The 19,681-nt window shown below is 44.1% G+C and overlaps 1 protein-coding gene across 1 annotated transcript in view; it reads left to right on the forward strand.

The window, feature by feature from the left end:
- The window catches only part of ARHGAP31 (Rho GTPase activating protein 31), a 59,924-nt gene that overhangs the window by 24,864 nt on the left and 15,379 nt on the right, over positions 1-19,681 (forward strand). The window contains exons 2-6 of the mRNA XM_036389312.1: positions 10,438-10,540; positions 11,020-11,164; positions 16,038-16,120; positions 16,730-16,837; positions 18,516-18,661. Of these exons, the coding sequence (XP_036245205.1) occupies positions 10,438-10,540; positions 11,020-11,164; positions 16,038-16,120; positions 16,730-16,837; positions 18,516-18,661 (585 nt within the window). The remainder of the gene's footprint in view (positions 1-10,437; positions 10,541-11,019; positions 11,165-16,037; positions 16,121-16,729; positions 16,838-18,515; positions 18,662-19,681) is intronic.

Raw genomic sequence — 19,681 nt, forward strand, 5'->3', positions numbered from 1 at the left:
GAATATTTTATTCAGCTTTATTTCTTTTCCTCTTTTACTAGTGTCTTTAAAAGCAACATTGTGCCTCCTTTCATCACTGACCATCTGACAGAATTAGTTTCTATTTCTGATGCCCTTCCACCTCTGGCAGGCAGTTGCAGAGGTCCAGTCCCTGCAGCTTAGCCTTGGAGAAACCATTCCTCGTCCTCTGGGTGCATCTCAGTAGTTGTGTGCTGACGTCCTGAGGTGGAGGTGGACAGACACAAGCAGCATGGCAGGAAACATTCTAAACAATCCTAGCCCAGCTCAGCCTCTGGAGGGCTCGGGGGCATTGTGACACCATCTGCAAATGTTGTTCTGCCTCCTTTGCTGTCCTTGCTGATTCTCTCAGCTCTGGAGAGCGAGCAAGCTGCCCTCTTGCAACATATGTGAGCACTGATGTGCCACAAGGCTGGCAGATGGAGCAGTGCTGTGCTCCCTGCTGTTTCTGCAAGAAGCCCTGAAGGAGCAGCACCACATGCAGATGTTTGAGCCAGGCTGCTCAGCAGCTTTTTCTTGAGCTCTTTACCCTCCCTGGTGTATGGAAAGGAAAACAAAATCCTTGTGAGCTCGGCTGTAAGAATACACTTGAGAGTACTGCAGCCTCTGAAGATGAAAAGGTGTAGCCAACATGATCCATATCCCATGGGCTGCCCTTCTTAACTAAACTGCTGAGTGAAACCAGTCCATTGAGACTGGCTCTGGACTTGCTGATGCAGATGTCCATGCATGCTTGAGGAACAGTCCCCCAGACCAACAGCTTTCCTTGGCTGTGGGTGAGTGCTTCACCCAGCAAAGCCCTCAGCAGCAACAAGCAGGAGGACCAGCATGTCATGATGTGTCCCCCAAACCTATGACGTTGGCCTAGCATGACTTTCACATCTTTTGACTTTGTTAGGCTTTGATTGACAACTCAATAAAACCCATCTGTTTCTCTAAGAAGAATTTCCTGGTAATGCACATGAAACCTCACACATGCACACACATACATACATAAACAAATATAGCTGTATGTGTAAAAATATATTAACTTCTGTATATGTATGTATACACATTTATTTGCTGATATATGCATTTATTTTTGTGTAGAGTTACGTGTGTCTGATCAGATGCTGCTTCTGGCAGAATTTTCCCCATGTTTTTCAGACCCGGAAACTGAGCCCACAGACTGTTGTGATCGTAATCCTAGGGCATGACTTAGGATGGGTAGAACAGCCCCTTGTTTCACCTGAAAAACATCATCAATCCCAGTCACCCACAGCTTAATCCTCTCCAAAGAAATACTGACCTGTTTTCAGCCTCCTCTGAGCAGGGTTGAGGGGAGCATTTCTAGGTGACCTTCCACTGTCAGCAGAAGTCTTAATTCTCCACTCTGTGCTGAAACTCACACCATCATTTTGTGCTCCTGTAAAGCTGGTGAAAATGCTTCTATCATTTGTATACCTCCTTTGCTAGTATTTGCATGTCACAGTAAAAGGTGAGAGGGTGTAGAACAAATTGATCTTATTTTCTTTTGTGGAACATACTGATGAGTCCAATGGGATTTTTTTGTATAAGTGTGTTTCTTTGGGTCAGGCCCAGGCAACCTGGCAATGAAAGCACTCAGTCTAAATATATGCTCAGCAACTGAGCAAAGATGGAATGGATTTGATGCTGCTTGGCTACAAATTATAATGCTTGATTATTGCTAGTGCCTTTGCATGTTTGTTTTCAATCAGACTGACATCATAAAGCCTTATTTACTTTTTAGCAAAAGTCTGTTTTCATTTGCCTTTCACTTCTCATTTGCAGCCGTTATGGGTTTGCATTCAGGCTCCTCATCTGTCTTCCTGTGATATGTAATGATCCTCAACAATTTCTCCTGCTCTTTGCCCTAAGTTGTTGACTGTCTGTAAAACAGCCCATTTGGAATAACCTCTGGAAATTGCTGTACCACTCCTGACTAGGAGAGCCCTAGAGGCAAGATCAGGGAGAGGCCTGAGTGAAAGAACATTGCTGCATAACCTAGTGTCAGTCTGCATCAGTCCATCAGTGTGACAGAGGGCAAAAGAAAAAGAAGGGAGAAGATATAAGTAAGTTCTGTGAGATTCAGCCATTTTTCTTTCATATGAGAGCTTGGTCCAGGACCAGCTTCTCTGTTAGTTTGTACCTTGCTACTGAATGATAACCTGGGCTCTCAGTGGGGTGATGGGCCCCTGTTCTCCCTTTTACACACCTGAGCTCATTGGCACTGCCATCCTGAGTTAGCTGGCACAGCTGGATGTGTGCTTTAAAGCGTGGGAGTGGCTGTCATGTATGAATGTGTGGCAAGCATGGAAGGAGAACCATGAGTGCCGGTGGACCTCCATCCTCTCCTTGCACATTTGAAGGAAAATTGCACATTCCAGAAATTTCCTGGAAAAGAATAGCAGAGTGAACTGCAGAGCAGCCCACTTTGCTGTAGCAAGGGTGTTCCTGAGATGATAGCCCAGTTCCTTGCTTCATCCTGTCTCTTCTGCAGCCTTCCAATAGCATTTATTTGGAATTAGTTGCTTTGTCACCACCATGCCATCACTACAAAAGTGAAGTAAGGACCTGTCAAGCAGTAGGAGATCATTACAGGGCAACACAGAAACTGCAGGCATATTCCATATCCTCTGAGGATTGCTACAGATTTCAGTGTATGGAGATGGTGTTTGTGAAGGGCACAGTACAAAGGACTTCAAAACTGTTTACCTAGTCACTGGTATTTTTCAGGTGCACACCAAGACCTAAGCACTCAGAATTTCCTTCTAACAGCCCCAAAAGTCTGTATTATAAAGAGAAACCTGGAATCCCTATTGCCTTGCACACTAGAGTCCAAGTAGAAAAGAACTAAGGGACAAACTAACACTGATACTCAGGTAGGGAGCATTGATCCCCTTGATTTGCTGCTCCTCTGATTCTGGAATCCTAATAATCCCATGTAGGAATCTCAAAGTGTCAAGGGAGATTTTGGGTTCTACACCCTTGCAACAGTCAAGAAGCATGTGTTAAAGCTTACAGGTTGCCTCCAGAGTAATTTTGGGACTGTAAGAAAATGAGGTCTATATCAGGTGGCAGGCCCAGTAAAAGATGTGCTTGATTTTTAAATTTCTTCTGAAGCTTTTGTAAATGAAAACATGTAGATCAAAATCTGGTGAGAGGAGGAAGAAACTTATGGAGTCCATGCAGTTTTGTTGCCAGAAGTTAGTGGATTAGCGTGGCTTGGATTTCTATGCTTAAGAGGAGAGCAGAAGAAGAAAGGAAAGCATGATACAGAAAACATGCCATGAGCTTGTTTATCAATCTGGATGAAAGACAGTAGGCTCTCAAGAGACTTCAGATGAAGCCTACATTGCTGGCTTTCCTTTCCATCACCCAACACTTACCTGGGCTCTTACCTGGCAGGTTGCTTCTCCCAGATCCCTTGAGCTGCAGCATTGGCATCGCCCTTCTCCTGCACTCCATCAGCTGGTGCAGCCTTTGGATTTGTTACTGGTTTTAGTACATGTCACCAGAATCAAGGTCCATGGCAGAATTCCTGTCTTACAGCTTACTTATCATCACAGTATCTAGGCATTTACCAAGACAGAGGTCAATTCACTACATGCAGCTCCAAATTCATTACATGCACCTATTCTGATGTTTTCTATACGTACACCCAAGTCCATTCCCAGACACAGCATAAGTTGTCCAGTTACTCCCGTCTCCAGAATTATTTATCCTGATTGCTTGTGATGTGGTAAACAAAATGCTGTACAATATCCACCCTAATCTGCTGTGGATCAGGGTTGTTAGGATTTGAATGGTTAGCTGAGGACGTGCACAGCTCATTGACCTGCCATGCAGAACCTGAGCCACTGTTTTCCGAGGTGGTTGTACCACAGAGTCATAAAAGCTAGGAGTGGAGATATCCTGTTCTGTTATCTGGTCCTTTTTTTGCAGGAAATTCTCAGCAGGATGTTTTCCTAACAAAACTATTCTAGTATTTAGTACAACCTTTTTCAAAAGTGCCTGCGTGACAGAATTTGCCAGCTATGTCAAGGTGAAGTCACATTTCAGAGGGGCACAGTGACTGCCGGGGCTGAGAGTCAGCATTCACTGGCTGCTTTGGCAGTGCTTTCTCTTAGGCTTTCTTTGATGTGTGCTGTCTGTAAGCTGGCTGGGTCTGCTAAGGGCTTTTTCATTCCTGCTTCAAACATCACAGTTGTCAGATCTGCTCTTGAAAATCAGGTGTTCCTACATGTCTTATTTAGATATGTTAGATGTAAGCTGGGTACAATATCAATGGGGGAAAAAAAATCCTTGATGGTGGTGCCATTGGCTTCACTCAAACTTCCAGGCAGGGAGCTTGTGTTGAAATGTGTGAGCCTGCAGGTTGTGTTGAAATGTGTGTGCTTGAAATCAGAAGGGCACATCCCAAACAGCACTCAGTGTTTCCACTTCCCACGCAGGCCATGGAGGGTGATGGCTCGCAGCATCTGACAGATTTGAGATCTGTTTTTCCTACATTTTTGCCCACCAAATCACAACCGTGACAGGACAGTGCTTTCATCACAGGGAATGGCACTGTTGTGATAACCTTTGTGACATTGCAGGGCCATTTCTCACAGAAGCTGAGGGGAAAAAACACATGAAGTGTGTGACTTACACAGTGAATAAATTGTGCTGTCCATGTGGACAGGATCACCTTGGTGCCAACCATTCATCCTTTTAAACTGTGTTTATGGCAACTAAAGGAGAAAAGCCAAGGTGAATTGTACAAACCAAGCTGGTTTGTTTTTAAGCCTGTTTGATGCTATTTACTGTCTCATGCTGTTCAAATACAGGTGTGTGCGTGTCTGGAGGGGTTGTGGCAGCTTGGCCACAGCTAACAGCCAAATTCAACACTGGAATTTTTTTTTTTTTCTGTAAAATGAATTTAGTGCTGGTGAAAAGTATGCACAGACATTCTGGAAACTGAAGCTTTGTCCTTGTAGCATTAATGTCCTGACAGGGCAAACCATCCCCTTTCCCAGCTCTGCCAATTTAATCTCTGAGCAGGAGAGACCCTCTGCATGGATGCTGTGGTCCTTTCCATCCCTGGCTGCTGCTGGCAAGGAGATAGTGGAAGGGAAAGTGGAAAGGCAGGATTTATCCTTAGCTGCCACTGGTTCGGGCAATGCACTGGGAGAAAATCTGGTGTTGTGACTGATGTGCTGCACCAGGGCTTGGGCAAGCGGCAGGGAGGAGAGCACTGTTTCATCTGCTCTCAAGTCTGTTTCTCAACCAACCTTATGCCTAGTGAAATTCGGGCCATGTCAGCAAAAAAGAAAAAAAAATATAGTGAATCAGCTTTAAAACTCGTGATTTACAGTAGAAAGACAGGAAATGCAGAAAAATATCATATCAGAGATACTGATGATCAAGTATGTTGCCATTTGTACAATGTTGTTCCTTTCCTGTGGTTAGGAGGACAACTGAATATACTAGTTTGTTCTGTTTCATTATTATTTTGTACAAAATAACAACTCTCGCTTAGTACAGACTGAAACACTTTTTAAAAGGAAGTATTTCCTATTTTAGTCATTTAAATTGAAACAGGAGACTTTTCACCTTTATTGTTGTGGTATTGACATAGCATGATATGAAGCATGCACTACTATTGAGGGTAATTGAAGACAATTTTAAAAAATACTTATGTATAACAAATCAACCATGATTTTTATTTCATCATATTTATAATGAAATAAAAATGTCTAAAACTTTTTTTTTTATGGTGCAGGATTCATAGTTGGGAGACATGAAAAAAAAATCCAAACTACTTCCTGCAAGTCAAAAATCAAAAAGTTGGTGTTTCAGGTGAAATGAAAGGTTTTCATTTATTCTCCCAATAGCTGAACTAAAATTAAAATAAAATTAGAGAGGACATAAAACCTCCACCATGTGGCAGAAACCAACTACCAAGGAGGCCCTGAGCATGTCTGTCACCAGTGCTTATCCTTACAAGGAGTAGTCTGAGAAAATAACAGAAGGATAAAGTAGAAAATTCAGTGTGCTGCTATTCAGTCCAGCTCAGTGCAGTGCACCCTGAGCACATGGCCCAGTCCAGGTTAGCTGACTTACTGTCTAACTGGGCACTATTTACACTGACTGGGTAGGGTGTCTGACTCAGCAACCTCCTCCCTGAGTCCCTCTGTACCCCACGGACACTCAGAGTTTATTCTGGAATGTGGCACTGAAAGCCACAGGATATTGCCTGCATCTCCTTCTGGACCAGCATCCTCCTTGCCCTTTGCTGGCTTTGGTGGGAGGCCAGGATGCCATCCTCCCACTGGTCACTGGATGGGGTCACTCCCTCTTTTCTTAGTGACCTCTCCAGCTTGGGCTGCTTGGGGATCCAAAGTGCTCAGTCCAGTGCCAGATGAAGCCTTTGTCAGGCTGGCAAAGAATGGGCACCTTGCTTGCTGGTGGGGAGGTTTGGTGGGTGGCAGCACCATGGCTGGGAAGGGACAGGAGAAGGGACAGGCAGGAGGGCAGTGAGGTGGGAATTTCAGTGCCCACTGCTGCCACTGGGAGCTGTGGGGATCAGAAGGAGGAGAAGTGGTGCCTGACCCAGCGAGATTAGCAGACACCTGTAAAGGAGGTGGCATGGCTGTTGTCTTGGAAAAGACCCTGGTGAAGGTGCACACTGAACTTGGAGGTGATACCCAGTGACAGTGGAATGAGTTACTGTGACTGCCCTTCTGGTTTATTTTTGTCTAGGGGAAGAGAAGTATTGTCTTTTGTGTGCAGAGTGTTTATAACTCAATTTCCCTTCTGACTGGTGCCTTGCTCCACGCTCTCTCGTCCTCCTCCATCTGGTTTCTATTGTAGTTTTAAATGAGGACAGTTTGGCTGTCTGGCAGAACAAGCAGGGTCTGTGTGACACCAGCTGCCCCTTCCAGCTCCTAAGCCTCCTAAGCTTCCAGCACAGTGTTAATTATAGGAGTGTCAAGACTGGACTCCCTGCCCCCCATCTCCTTTCTGTGCCTGCACGTACAGTCCCTGCTGCAAATCCCCATCCACGTCTGATCTTCCTTTGGGAGACACCCAGCCCTGTGACTCTGATAGAGACCTGTTGTAAAGCACACACCAGAGCCTGTACCTTCCTCCATTCAGGGTTGTTCCCAGCCTCAGTTCATCAGGAGCCACGTCTGAAATAATCCTACCAGCTCAGAAACTCCTGGAAGTGGGAGAGAGCTGCTCACTGCTGCACTAACCTCACCACCCCCAAAAGCCCAAAAGGCTAAGCTTTGTAGAGATCAGAGCTGCTCAGGAACGCCAGAGCTACAGGTCCTGCTCAAAGAAAACATTTATTGTGCTCCAGTTCCATACAAGTGCTGCATTTAGGGGCTTGATTTGCAGGAAGTCGATGTAGTCCCTTCACCTCCAGGGATCTGAGGTCGAAGTCTGTAATTTTCAGTTGCAAGTGAAAAGTGTCCTCTATGGGATTTTTTTTTTTTGACATCACAAACCTGCCACAAATTTTGGCATAACGGACTGTTTCTCTTCTTATGAGCCAAAGACCTGGTATGGCAGGAAATCTTCTACATGATGAGTGAAGGGCACTGGCAGAGATATATGAGAAGCCCAGGGTTGGAAAAGCAAGGAAAAATGCAGGGCTGCAGTAAGAGATACGGGCAGAGCTCAGTGTATATTGCCTATTTGCAATCTATACATTGTCTCTGCTGTGCAGTTTTCACCTACTTTTAAAAATGGGTTGAATTTTATACCTTTGCTACAGATTGTTCCCCTCAGGCCTGTGTTTTTTGCTTACCCGTCCTCAACAGACGGATCTAGCCTCTCTTCTTCTGTATAGGGGGTTTGCTTACCTGCCTGAGGCCTCTTGACCTAATTTACTCCAAGGAAACTTAGAACTCATCCAAAAAACGGTGTGATTTAATAGGTCTTACATTCAAGAGATCAAATTAGTCACAACAAATATCACTATCTGCATTTTTAGTTGGTTTTCTTATTCTTAATACTGAGGTTTTAAAAAGTATCTAATAAAGCATGCTTTGTGCATGTACCCCACTTTTTGGGAGCCAGGCACCATCATATGAGGCTTGTCTCCATGAAAGACTGTTAACCTTTAGAAAAATCTTGTCATGTGGCTGTCGTGATCAAATATGTTTTCTGTTCAATTAATTCTTTTTTTTGGGTTGCATGGAGTTCAATGGTTTCTATTCCCTCACCCAGACAGATCTGAGATGGACATGGATCTGCCTAACTTTCATTTTTGCTGGTTACACATCATTTTTTCCAAGACCCCTACCAAGAAGGAAATTTTAATATGCTATGTATGCATAGCTTCTGCCATAAAGATGTTAAAGCCTGATTTTCCAGAAATGGAAATGAGGCCTGAAGTAATTTATCTTTCTCTTTTTTTTTAGCATTCTCATCATCATATGATCTGAGTTCCCTACTGCAGTTAATCAGGACTTACTCAGAGATAGGAAGGTCCTCTTTTTTTGATGTGTCACTTGGACTTTTCTTGGAATATTATTAAAGAAATGTAGTGCTTTTTTTTTTGCTCTGTCTCCTTCCACACCATTCAGTGCACATAGCAAGTAGGTGTTGCATGCACTGAAAGGAATGCTTCCCAGGTTCTTTCCTTTCTGGAAGGCTCTGCTGCACCTTCCCCTCCAAAGTCCATGAGGAGAGAATACCATAGCTCTGTGACTGTTGTGGACAAAGCTTTCACTCGCTAGACTTCAGTTGTTTTCTTTGCAATTCCATGGTTTCATGAACACTGTTTAGGCTTAGGGCCTGTGCCATGAGCTCTGCCCAACAGTTTGAGGGTCTTGAAAATCAGCACAAGGGCTTTGAGTGTGACACACCATGACCAATGTACCCATGTTATGAGTGCCTCCTCAAAAAACCCATAAAGTCAATTTTTCCCTGGTGTTTTGGAGAAGCTCCTTTGGCTGAGAAAAATTAGTCTGTTTGGACCATTCAGGCTTCCAAGTAATCACTGGGACTTTGTGCACGCCTGCGTTTGGGTTGGCCAAATGACAAGAGAAGGGACACATGAAAGGACTTCTTCTTTACTTCCCTCTGCAAGTCAGGAGGCAGAAGGGCAGCCCTTCCCTGACTGACTGGCTCAGTAGCAGTGTGTCCCTGAGGTGGGTGCAAGCTTGGAGCCCTTCTCATCACAGCCTGTGCCCTGCAGTGCTTGGCAGGGACAGGTCCACCCATAAGCTGGCTCTGGCCTCAGTGACTCCCATGAGAAATAATAAAATAAAGAAAAATAATAATTTATTAACTGTTTTTGTTCAGGCTGTCGTTGGAGGGCTGTCTTTGGATGCCATCTGATGAAGCACATGTTAATATGTCATTATAGTCCTGAACTTTGAGCAGAAGGCCTTAGGGAAGGTCCAGCCAGAGGCATTGTCTCCGGGGTGTCACAAAGATGCAGTAATTGCTATGCCTGGCTTTCCAGTTAAATCTATGGCTTAGCTGGTTTCTCTCCATACAGCTTTTGAAATGTGCAGTGCAGCAGAGTCAGCATTACAGCAGGGAACTTTTGACTTGTGCATTTACTGACTTTTGTGCCTATGGCTGTGTGAAGCATTGCATTAAATACACAGTAGTTTCTAGCACCTAATAAGGAAGGGCTTTCTTACTGTTATTGTTATAGCTTGGGTTGTTATAGTACTGGGGACAGGGAGCCTTGATCTGACCAAGAGAATGGGGGGTTCTTATACCTATATAATGGGGAAAAAATAAACATATATTTTGGGTCCAAGTCTGGATGTAAATGTTGTGCCTCAGGCTCCTCTCAGCTTTAAGACTGGTTAAGTCTTTGTCTAGTTATGCTGATGGAGTTCTTTTGAAGCCAATGTCAGGTTTTGTCAGTGTGCAGATCTAGTCAATATTTGAACTTTATACCCCCTCAGTGGGATTTATGAGCACTAAACTGTGGGTATGTAGGCTTATATGGAAGTGTGAATGCTTCTCTGATTTTTATCCAAGCCAATGAGACCTTTTGGCACAATTCAGCAAGGCTGGAGCTCTATACAGAGGAGGGTGGAGGTTCCCAGGACCTCAAGCTTTACCACATGCTTTCAATTAGAATGAAAAAGCTTATTTTATTTTATTTTGGAAGAAAAAGGAAGAGAGGGAAACCCTACCTTTCTTTCTGCTATGTTACTCTGACTTCAGGGTCAGTCATTGTCACATGTCAATGAGCGTTGCATGGCACAACCACAGCATATCCTCACGGCCACTTTGCAGGGGCTATTTTTGATTTGCCCTGTATTTCTTTCATTGCTGTACCCTTCCCTGCATCCACAGAGAGCCTCTGCTGTTTTTTCATGGAACTGTTTCCTCTGTGGTGACTTGTGGGAGCTGTCAGTGTGTATTCACTGGACATCTTGCTTTGCTCTCCTCTCGTAGTCCCTTATGTGCTGAAGAGCTGTGCGGAGTTCATTGAGACTCATGGCATCGTGGATGGGATCTACCGGCTCTCAGGAGTGACATCCAACATACAGAAGTTGAGGTAAGGGCAATGTTTGGGAGTGTCAGGGACATTGCTCAGTACCTTTTTGGTGCTAGTCCCTCAGGTACAGACTGTGGCCAACAGAGCTCCACACTGATGCAGAAGATAAACTGTCTTTGAAGTTGCTAACAGGAGAAAACAACATTTTAGGGATTAGCTCAAAAAAACTTATGTCTCCCTCTGCATCTATTAGTGGGAAAGGCAAAGAGGGTCTCAGTGCAAATACTGAGTTGCCCTCTCTCACTTTGGGACAAAGCAATCTCTTTATATCAGTTTGAGGTCTGCTCCCTGCATTTAGGATAATGGAGACTAATTGAAACCTCAGGCCCTGAACTTGGGATGCAGTCTGGGCCAGCCTGAAGAGACATCTCTGCTTTCCCATTTGTTTTTTCTCTAGCTGTAAATGAGTACTTAGGGTGGAGTACTGGCCTGCTACAGCTCTTATTCACCCATATTGTTATGGTTCCATATTGTTTCAGACAAGAGTTTGTTTCTGACCAATGCCCAGATTTGACAAGGGAAGTTTACCTCCAGGACATCCACTGTGTGGGGTCACTCTGCAAGCTGTACTTCAGGGAACTGCCCAACCCTCTCCTCACTTATGAGCTCTACAAGAAATTCACGGTAAGACCCTTGGCTGTTCTTGTTCTCTCCAGCAGTGTGGATGTGCTGCAGATTCCTCCATGACAGCTGTTTGGGATTCACTCCAATGTCCTGGCTTCTGGTGCATCTATCCATATAAACACTTCTCAGTGCTCTTCCCTTCTCATCTCGTGTTGGCTCTCTTTCCCTGTCCTTGTTTCTTTTCACCATTTCATGTTTATTTCTCTCAATTTGTCTGCTGTTTCCTCCCCTTCATCTTGCTCATTTTTTCACTTTGAGCATTACTTCTCTGCTGCCTCTTTTTATCTCCATTGTGCACCTCCTCCCAGCACTACTAATTCTCTTTCTTTTCCTCATTACTGTCCATCACAGAGTCTTCTGGCTCACCTGGGCTTGTGATCATAATCACAGGGGTGAGGTTTCCTCATCCCTGTCCCTCCAACTGTCCCTGACACCTGCACAAATTGATTGCCCAGCCCATGTGTAAAGCATCAACATTTCTGCATCTGTCACACTTTTCATACTGTTTGTAGGGCTGCAGATGAGGATACTGGTTATGCCAGATACGGCATATCGGGTCCATGATGATGACATTATAAATACAAATGGCAGAGGAAAGTGGCAGCTGGCCAAGCAGAAATCTCTAACTTTGTTTAAAGAGATTACAATTCAAAGAGTAGTTACTTGATTCTGGAAAACAGCCATAGATTATACGTGGATACAGTTGGAGCTTAGGAGCAGACTGCGGGGGAGCAGAAATATAAGACCACAAAGCCTGAATTTTTAAGAGACTTGGCTAATTTTGATGACAGATAATATTTTATTAAAAGGTGGCACAGCAAGCTATGCTTGTTATTAAAGCTGCGTGTTTCTTAGCACTCTAAATCTACTTTCAGTTTTTTATGCCACCAGCAAATTTACATTCCATCACTGAGGCTGAAATCTTGCATGCTGAAGGTATGCATGTCCAGCTAAAAGAATTTACCAACTTCTTAAGATAACTGGTGTGGGGGATGGGAAAGATTGTTTTCTCAGTGTTAGAAACATCCGTCCTTTGTTAAGAATTTCTGTCATCCTGCTCTTTCCCATTTGCTGGGAGGAGGAGGTGACAGCCATTGCCAAAAATGTCAGATGTTGCAGAGAAGAAGTTCTGCAAAATCAGGTGTTGCTATCTGAGTTGCCTCTATCCTGAATCAAGCACTTCCAAATGACACTGCTGTGGGACAGGAGGCACTGGGAGAGATCCATGGGGTCCTCACAAGGAGACGCTCTCCAAAGTCTCCCTGTTGCCTGTTTTGGAAAGAGGTGTCAGTGCAAGGGGTGCTTGCTGTGGGGCAAAGCCAGATGGGACCAGCCAAGCAGGAACTTGCTGTAAGAAATCAGGTAGCTGTTAGGGACATGACTCTGCTGGGGATTTTGGGGTGGGAGTGGCTTGCAGTGCTGCCTGACAGCCGTGCAGTAATGTTAGGTGTCTTGCTGTTCCAAATTTTAAGTAAGATTGGTCTTTGTTTCAAGGTGATGTAGAGTCAAATCTTCAGGGAAAATCCTGAACAGATTTGAAAAATTGACCTGTATCCTCAGGACATAAGGATTTTGAGGATAGGAGGTAGGATTGCTGGAGACAGTCAGGATGAATAGGATCTTGAAAATACAGGGTATCATTCAACCATTCACTGTAACTGATGAGTCTCATTCTTGTTGGAGCTATTTGGCCGGTGTCTTCCTGGCTATCACTACTGATTTATGGAAGAAAAAATGCTCTAAAGGAAACATTAAGATTTAGATGGAAGCTTCTTTTAGGAAAGAATGTTTGCTGTAAAGTGAAGTTTTGGGATGATGACTTGCAGATTTTCAGTAGATACATTTGGTAAATAGCTTTATTCAAAAACAAAAGGGAAAACATTTCTGTAACTGTCTGAGTGTTTCTTTTACAAGTACTTTCTAAAGGAAATGTTTCAATGTTACATCAACACATCTAACTTACAGAAAATGTCTTTCAGAAAAGGGTTAAGCAGTTCCAAATTTTAATTATCATTTCTGTAACTAATGTTTGAGTGTGATGCTTTTGGTCAGCCTTGAACAGTTGTTTTCTAAAATCTTATGCCATCTTCCCAAAATGTTATCACTTTGGGTTGACCTAAAAGGTTGGTTTTTTTAAATCTCTAGCTTTTCAGTTTTTCCACTTAGCCACAAAATCCATTATTCATGTAAGCCTGCTCAGAAGGGATTTATAATTGGTAACCCAGCTGACAGGAAGCACAGTCAGATACTAGGAGGAAAGAAAGAAGAAAGACCAATTCCCCAAGGAGCAGAAAACCCCCTAGGAGCGTGTGTGTGCGTGGGGTGTCTGAGCAGGGAACAGTGGCAGCTCTACCTCAGCAGACGAGTGCTGGTAGGAATAAAGAACACATACTAATCCCAGCCTGACTGAGCCAGAGCTGGCTCCGAGCTGGGATAGGCTGCACTTTGAGTCACCACAGTGATTCAGAGATTTCTGTCTAAGGAAAGTCAAATTCTTTATGACTAGGGAAGGGTTGTCCTTTTGGTCATCACTATGTCAAGTTCACAGGTGTAACATCCCGGTCATGACCTCACTGGCTATGAATTTTTGCCAAATGATTGCCATCTTGTATCCTAGTGATGGATGGTTGTTTCTCAGGATAGCTAAGTTGACTCTGCTTAGCTTGTTCTAGCCTGGGCATAGAGGGACCAGCTCTAGGAGGCCAAGCTTACCTTCTCTCTCTGGACTGTATTCCACTTGTTAACCAGGGCTCATGAATTGTGGACTCCCAGAATCACTAGCGGAGTTAAAAAATAATCTTAAATGGCATAAATCCATACCATGATGAACAGATATGCAAGAAATTGAATTATTGGTTCTTCCTTGAATTTTGTATTCTGCTGCTGTAATCTGCAGTTTTGGAGGGCTCCTCAGGTCACAAAAGCACAGCTTGTGTGGGTCAGACATGTGGCTTGGAGGACTGAACAGGTCATGACCTCAGAGAAGCTGGTATTCACTTGCTGTCTAATCATTAGGTCTTTGAGACCTGAAGGTTGAATATGGGAATGAAAATATGCACCAGGGGAGAAAATATGCTGTACAATCTAGTTGAAATCTAAGGTGCACCAGTTAAAGTTTTTATTTCTCTCAGTCACCATTTTTGGACAAGGCTATTCAACTGGAAACTTTGTATTAAGATTACAAGAGCTCTTATGCTTCAGATTTCTGGGCTTCTTTTTTAAGGCACCATAGATGTTGGCAATGGAGAGAGACGGAGAGACTGACTCAGTGATCAGAATCTGATTTTATTGTGGGATACAAATACTTATATACTATTTCAGGGAGATTAGTAATGTGTACTACAATGATTAGGTTAAAATCACATACACAAACTTATGCATATAACAACATGTCTTGCTTGCAGAGTTTAATGGGATTTTCTTTTTCTGGTAAACCCATTTGATTTAATCTTCTTGCAATCCAGGTCTAATTTTCAAAGTTCTGTTTGCTTTTGCCAAGGCATCTTATTACCAAATCTCTTATGTTAACCAGGTCCAAAGTCCATCATCTATCTTGTGTCCCCCAACATTCCAACACATAGACATTTGTAAAATCACTAGAAGGAGTTAACCTGCCTTTAGTTTGGGCAAACCAAATACATGTGCATCTCATATATCCCTAACTAGTGAGCTCACTTGTTTTGATCTGCCATCACTTCTCTGGAAACTGGCAGTGTTTGGTTAGGTGCTGGTTGCAGATGAGAAGTGATCTGCAGGGAAGAGGGCAGTGACAAAACCAGCGGTGGTAGCATCATCACGGGGGGTGCTGTAGTGGCTACTGCAGGAAGATGCTTCTCTGGCAGTCGCTGGTAATTTCAGGTTCATGATGTTTAAGTGATGGATGGCTTGGGAAGGGTTGCTTCCTTCCTTTCCTCCCATGGCAGAGCTGACATCTGTCTGGAGGCAAAGCTTGTGCTGGCTGTGTGGGTCACAGCATCTTCCTTTGAACTCGCTCCAAACTCCAGCGGCAGGCGGGTGGGTAGGAGGAGGTTCCCAGACAGTTGTGCACTGTTTGAACTGCTTGTCCTCCCCCAGCAGAAATATTGAAAGGGAATAGCTGAACAGATGAATGCCAATGCAGTGAACTCCTAGGAATGCTGACAAAAGCTCCTCATGGCTCTCTGAGCTCTTGGTCTGTAGAGATTTGCTCAAGACTGAGATGTATAACTTTGATTCTGTCTAAGCCTCAGTATAAGAATTTATTAATCTGCTGGGCAGGGATTCTGCTATGGCTTCTTCCATCATGAAAGATGAAAACCCACAAAAATAATCCCCTCAGCTATGTTGTTATGACAGTCAAAATATTGTTTATTTTGAAGAATACAGAACATGTATATCCAAGGTATTCTCATAACACAGCTTGAAAAACATGTTTTAAGAGGTTATTTTTGGGGGTGTCATTGCTTTTTGCTTTTTCCATTATTTTCACTTCTCTCTTTCTCCTCTCTTTTTATTTCATCCATCATTACACAATTTAAAAAAAGTGAAAAGAATCAAAAAAATACCCCATGAAAAGCAAAGCAAAACAAACCAACACAAACCAAAAAACTCCCTGTAATTTGTAATTGAAGGTCTAAGTCCTTGATTGCCCCTCTCCCATAAATACTGACCACCATATCTGAATGTCTGGGCATGGTGTGCTGAGACATGGAATAACAGTGCAGGAAATCTCTGCTGTGCTGGGGACACAAAGAAACTTCTTCTTCCAATAGCTCTGCAGGGTAACAAGAGAGCATTCCCTCTGAGACAGGGTGTCTCGTGTGACCCTTCTTATCCCTCTTCCTTTTCCCCTGAGTCCATTGCCAGGGTGTACTGTTTCCTTGTGTCCCTGCAGGAAGCAGTGTCGCGCTTCCCCGAGGACGAGCAGCTGGCACGAATTCAAAATGTCATCCAGGAGCTCCCACCATCACATTACAGGTAAGATTGTGTCCACAGAGGTGCTGAGGATCAGCTTGGTGACCTCACCCTCATCAGGGAATAGTGCCTGAAATAGCTCTAGGATTCATTTCCAGAAATCAATTTCCAAAAGCTGACTCACTATTTCCAAATCTGGCAACAATTTATCTGGGCATTTAAATATCATTGAACAAACCTTTGTTAGAGACAGAACAAGGTGTCCCTGCTGCAGTCTTACCATCCTCCTTCTCCAAGTATGAGCACTGTGGCACCCTTGGGCAGTGTCCTGGGTGTTGTAAGGAGAAGATGATCTGCTGGAGGTGCTTGAGCCCAGCCTTTGCATCATGCCATTCCCTCTTCCACCCACCTCCCGTGTTCTTTGCTCCCATCATGCTAAGGATAGTTTGGTTCATGCCCCACCCTTGGCCACCCCAGCTGGAGCTCAGCTGTTCAGGTATTGACTGCCATCCCGTGCAGATGCTGGTGCTGTGTCTCCTCTGCCCCACGGGCTCTGTGGTGCCATTGCAGACACCTGGGGAGGGGACAGGGCTGGCTCTGAGCCTCGCTCTCCCAGCAGGCAGGCCCTGGTAACGTGACACATTTTTCTTTCTTTGTGTGAAACCACTGCAGGACGTTGGAATACCTGATCAAGCACCTGACTCACCTGGCCTCCTTCAGCAACATGACCAACATGCACACCAGAAACCTGGCCTTGGTGTGGGCTCCAAATCTCCTCAGGTACGGTAGAGGTTCCTCTAATCCAGAGCACCATGCTGAGTTCCAAGGGGAGTGGCAGCATCTGAGCTTAATGACCTGAGGGAAATGCAAAGAGGGGGAAAAGCTGAGCAGCTAAAGGGAAGAGCATAGCAGAGCAAACAGCTTTTCTTCCAGGTTGAATAATCTAAGGTTTTACTGTCAATGTCCAAGGAAGCTTGTGGGTTTGTGTGTTTCTTATTAAAAAAAAGTTGTTATTTGCAAGTTGAGCATAGATTTAGAAATGGGGACTTAACTCATCACTTGGGAATGTTAATGACATTTTTGATGGTGCCAGTGCTTCTGCAGCAGGGCAGTGAGAGACAGCAAGGATCAGAAGGGAGAAAAACAGGGCAATAATACTAGAGACCTGTTCCCAGATCTGCTTGTGCAAAATTGAGATGAGCTTGCTGGGCTTGAAATGGCAGCCAGTGTCAGATCTCAAGACCACCAGCTAGTTTTTCATGTTTGTTATGCCTGGCACTCTGCTGTGAAGAAGCCTGGATTAGATGCAGGCAGGGGTTTGGCTGCTATGTTGTAGAGCTAAGCAGAACAAGGAAAAATAGCATATGGAAAAAAAATTAAATATTTTGTATCTTGTCAAAATTCCCTTTCCATCCATCCAATACCCCTGTATTTAGAGGAATGAACTATGCAAGGAGAGTGCAGGACTGCAGCTGGGCAGGAGAGGGGTGATGGCAGAGCCATCAGGGTAGCCCTGGGCTGGCAGAGAACGTTGGCTAGAGAGATACAGGCCTGAAAAGCATGCTCTAAAGAGTTATCTCACCCTTCTGAATCCCAAAAATGCCAGAGCAGGTTCTGAAAATGAATCAAATGTTGACTCTATTGAATATCATAAATTGGGACTTTACTACTGAGACATTTTCATTCTAACATCTGTCCTTGTCAAAAAAAAAAAAAAAATGAAGTCTGTTTTTCCTTTGCAATCTTTAATAAGTACAAGTCCCAGGGAGGAAAAGAAAGGAGCAAGCAATGCAACTGCAGTCTCCTGACAGGGTTATCCTCTTGGCAATGCCCCAAGCTGTTATCTAACGCACCAGTCATTAACTTTACAAAGGATCCATTGCCCAAAGATAATTCAGCACAGCAACACTTAGGCATGTCAAGATAAGGAATATTCCTTTGCTGAGAGCAAGATTGAGAATGTGGGAGCACAGGAGGCGCAGAAAAGAGACTATTCGGGCACCTGGTGAAGTATTGAAGAAATTGGCATGGGGAAGACCTGAGCAGGGTCTAAGGGATTTCACTGAGAGGTCATTGAAGCACTAAGTAGAAGCAGCTTTTGAAGGCTCCTGTGTTGTCTTTCAGGCCCAGCTTTGACATAGCTAAAATAGGAAAATGAGAGAAGAATGGAACTTGAGAGTCACAGTTTTATCTGCTGAAAATGTAAAAGCCATGTAGGGAAAATAACACATTCAGGAAAGGAAGTAGCAGAGATGGCAAAGAAATCAAAGAAAATAATTTTTAAAAGAGTAAAAAGACAAAGAGGAGATGAGGGCCTGTGAGGGAAGGAGAGGAAGAGGTACAGCAAGAGTGGGGAAATCATCCCAGTTGCCTTGCTTGCAGGAAGAAATCTGGTCTGTCCTTGCCAGGGGCTGTGTGTGGCAATGCTCACTACTGGTACCCCTCTTTGCTCATGCAGGTCAAAGGAGATTGAGGCAGTTGGCTGCAATGGGGATGCAGCTTTCCTGGAGGTGCGAGTGCAGCAGTTGGTGATCGAGTTCATCCTGAACCACGTGGATCAGATCTTCAACAACAACAGAAAAGCCAGCTCTGCAGAGAACATTGGTAGCAACCTCCCTGAGCCACTTCCCGTGTCACTTGCTATCAGCATAGACTTCCCCAAAGACACCTTGAGCCTAATATTGCGTTACTCTTGTCTTCTTCATCCCTATCTTCAACATTTTCTTTCTCAATACTGGCGTCCTTTAGTGTTTTCTCAGGTTGCCTTATGTCTCATCCTTTGCATGATTGCCTGTGGCTTAACCCTTTCTCCAAAAGGAAGAACCACCTGATTGATTCTCAATATTGGTCTAAACTTTCTCTATAAGTCCATCAGCCACAGTCTCAGCTCTTCTGTCAGATTCCCCCAGTTACAATTCCTCATACCAACAATACCTGCCCTGCAGCCACTATTTCCACCCAAGTCAGAGGTCACACTCCCAGGCACTCCTGGAAAAAAAAATTAATCTTGTGCTCCAAAAACTTTTATCTTGTTTCTGTGGACATTTTATAAAAGAGATGTATTTTTTGCTGGGACATCAATAGTTTCCAGAGATGCTGATTTTGCTGTTTAGTGATGGTTTTGTTGGCAAAGACTGGGAAGTGAGAAAGCATGGATCCACAGTGACCTCACATAATTGCAGAAATATGCACCTTCCCATTTTACACACTCGAAAGACTTCTGATACCTTCAGTACTCAGGCAATATCCACCTTTCTGCTCTGCAGCCCTGTGTCAGTTCATTCTGCCCATCTTTACCTTAACATGGCTTTGCCCCTGCCCCCACAAACAGACACTTTGGGCTATTAGTGAGACTGCTTTCTGTGTCCCTGAAATGGATTAAAAAGTTAAAGTATTGCTGGTTTTTAGAACAATCCCTCATCCTGCAACAAGACAAGGAGAAAGATGTGGAAGTGAGAGAAAGAACCAAATTGAGATCAGGGAGTGAACTGCTCCAAAACTGGGGGAGGGTGGGGGTGAGATGGAGGAAGGGAGTGAGGGAGGAGTAAAGGGAATATGTGAATCCTGGTTGTTTTCAGAGACACCTCCTTCACACAGAAGTGTCTGCAGCAGAGGAAGCAAATC

Source organism: Molothrus ater, chromosome 2 (genome assembly GCF_012460135.2).
Source record: "Molothrus ater isolate BHLD 08-10-18 breed brown headed cowbird chromosome 2, BPBGC_Mater_1.1, whole genome shotgun sequence".
In the NCBI taxonomy this organism is placed as follows: domain Eukaryota; kingdom Metazoa; phylum Chordata; class Aves; order Passeriformes; family Icteridae; genus Molothrus; species Molothrus ater.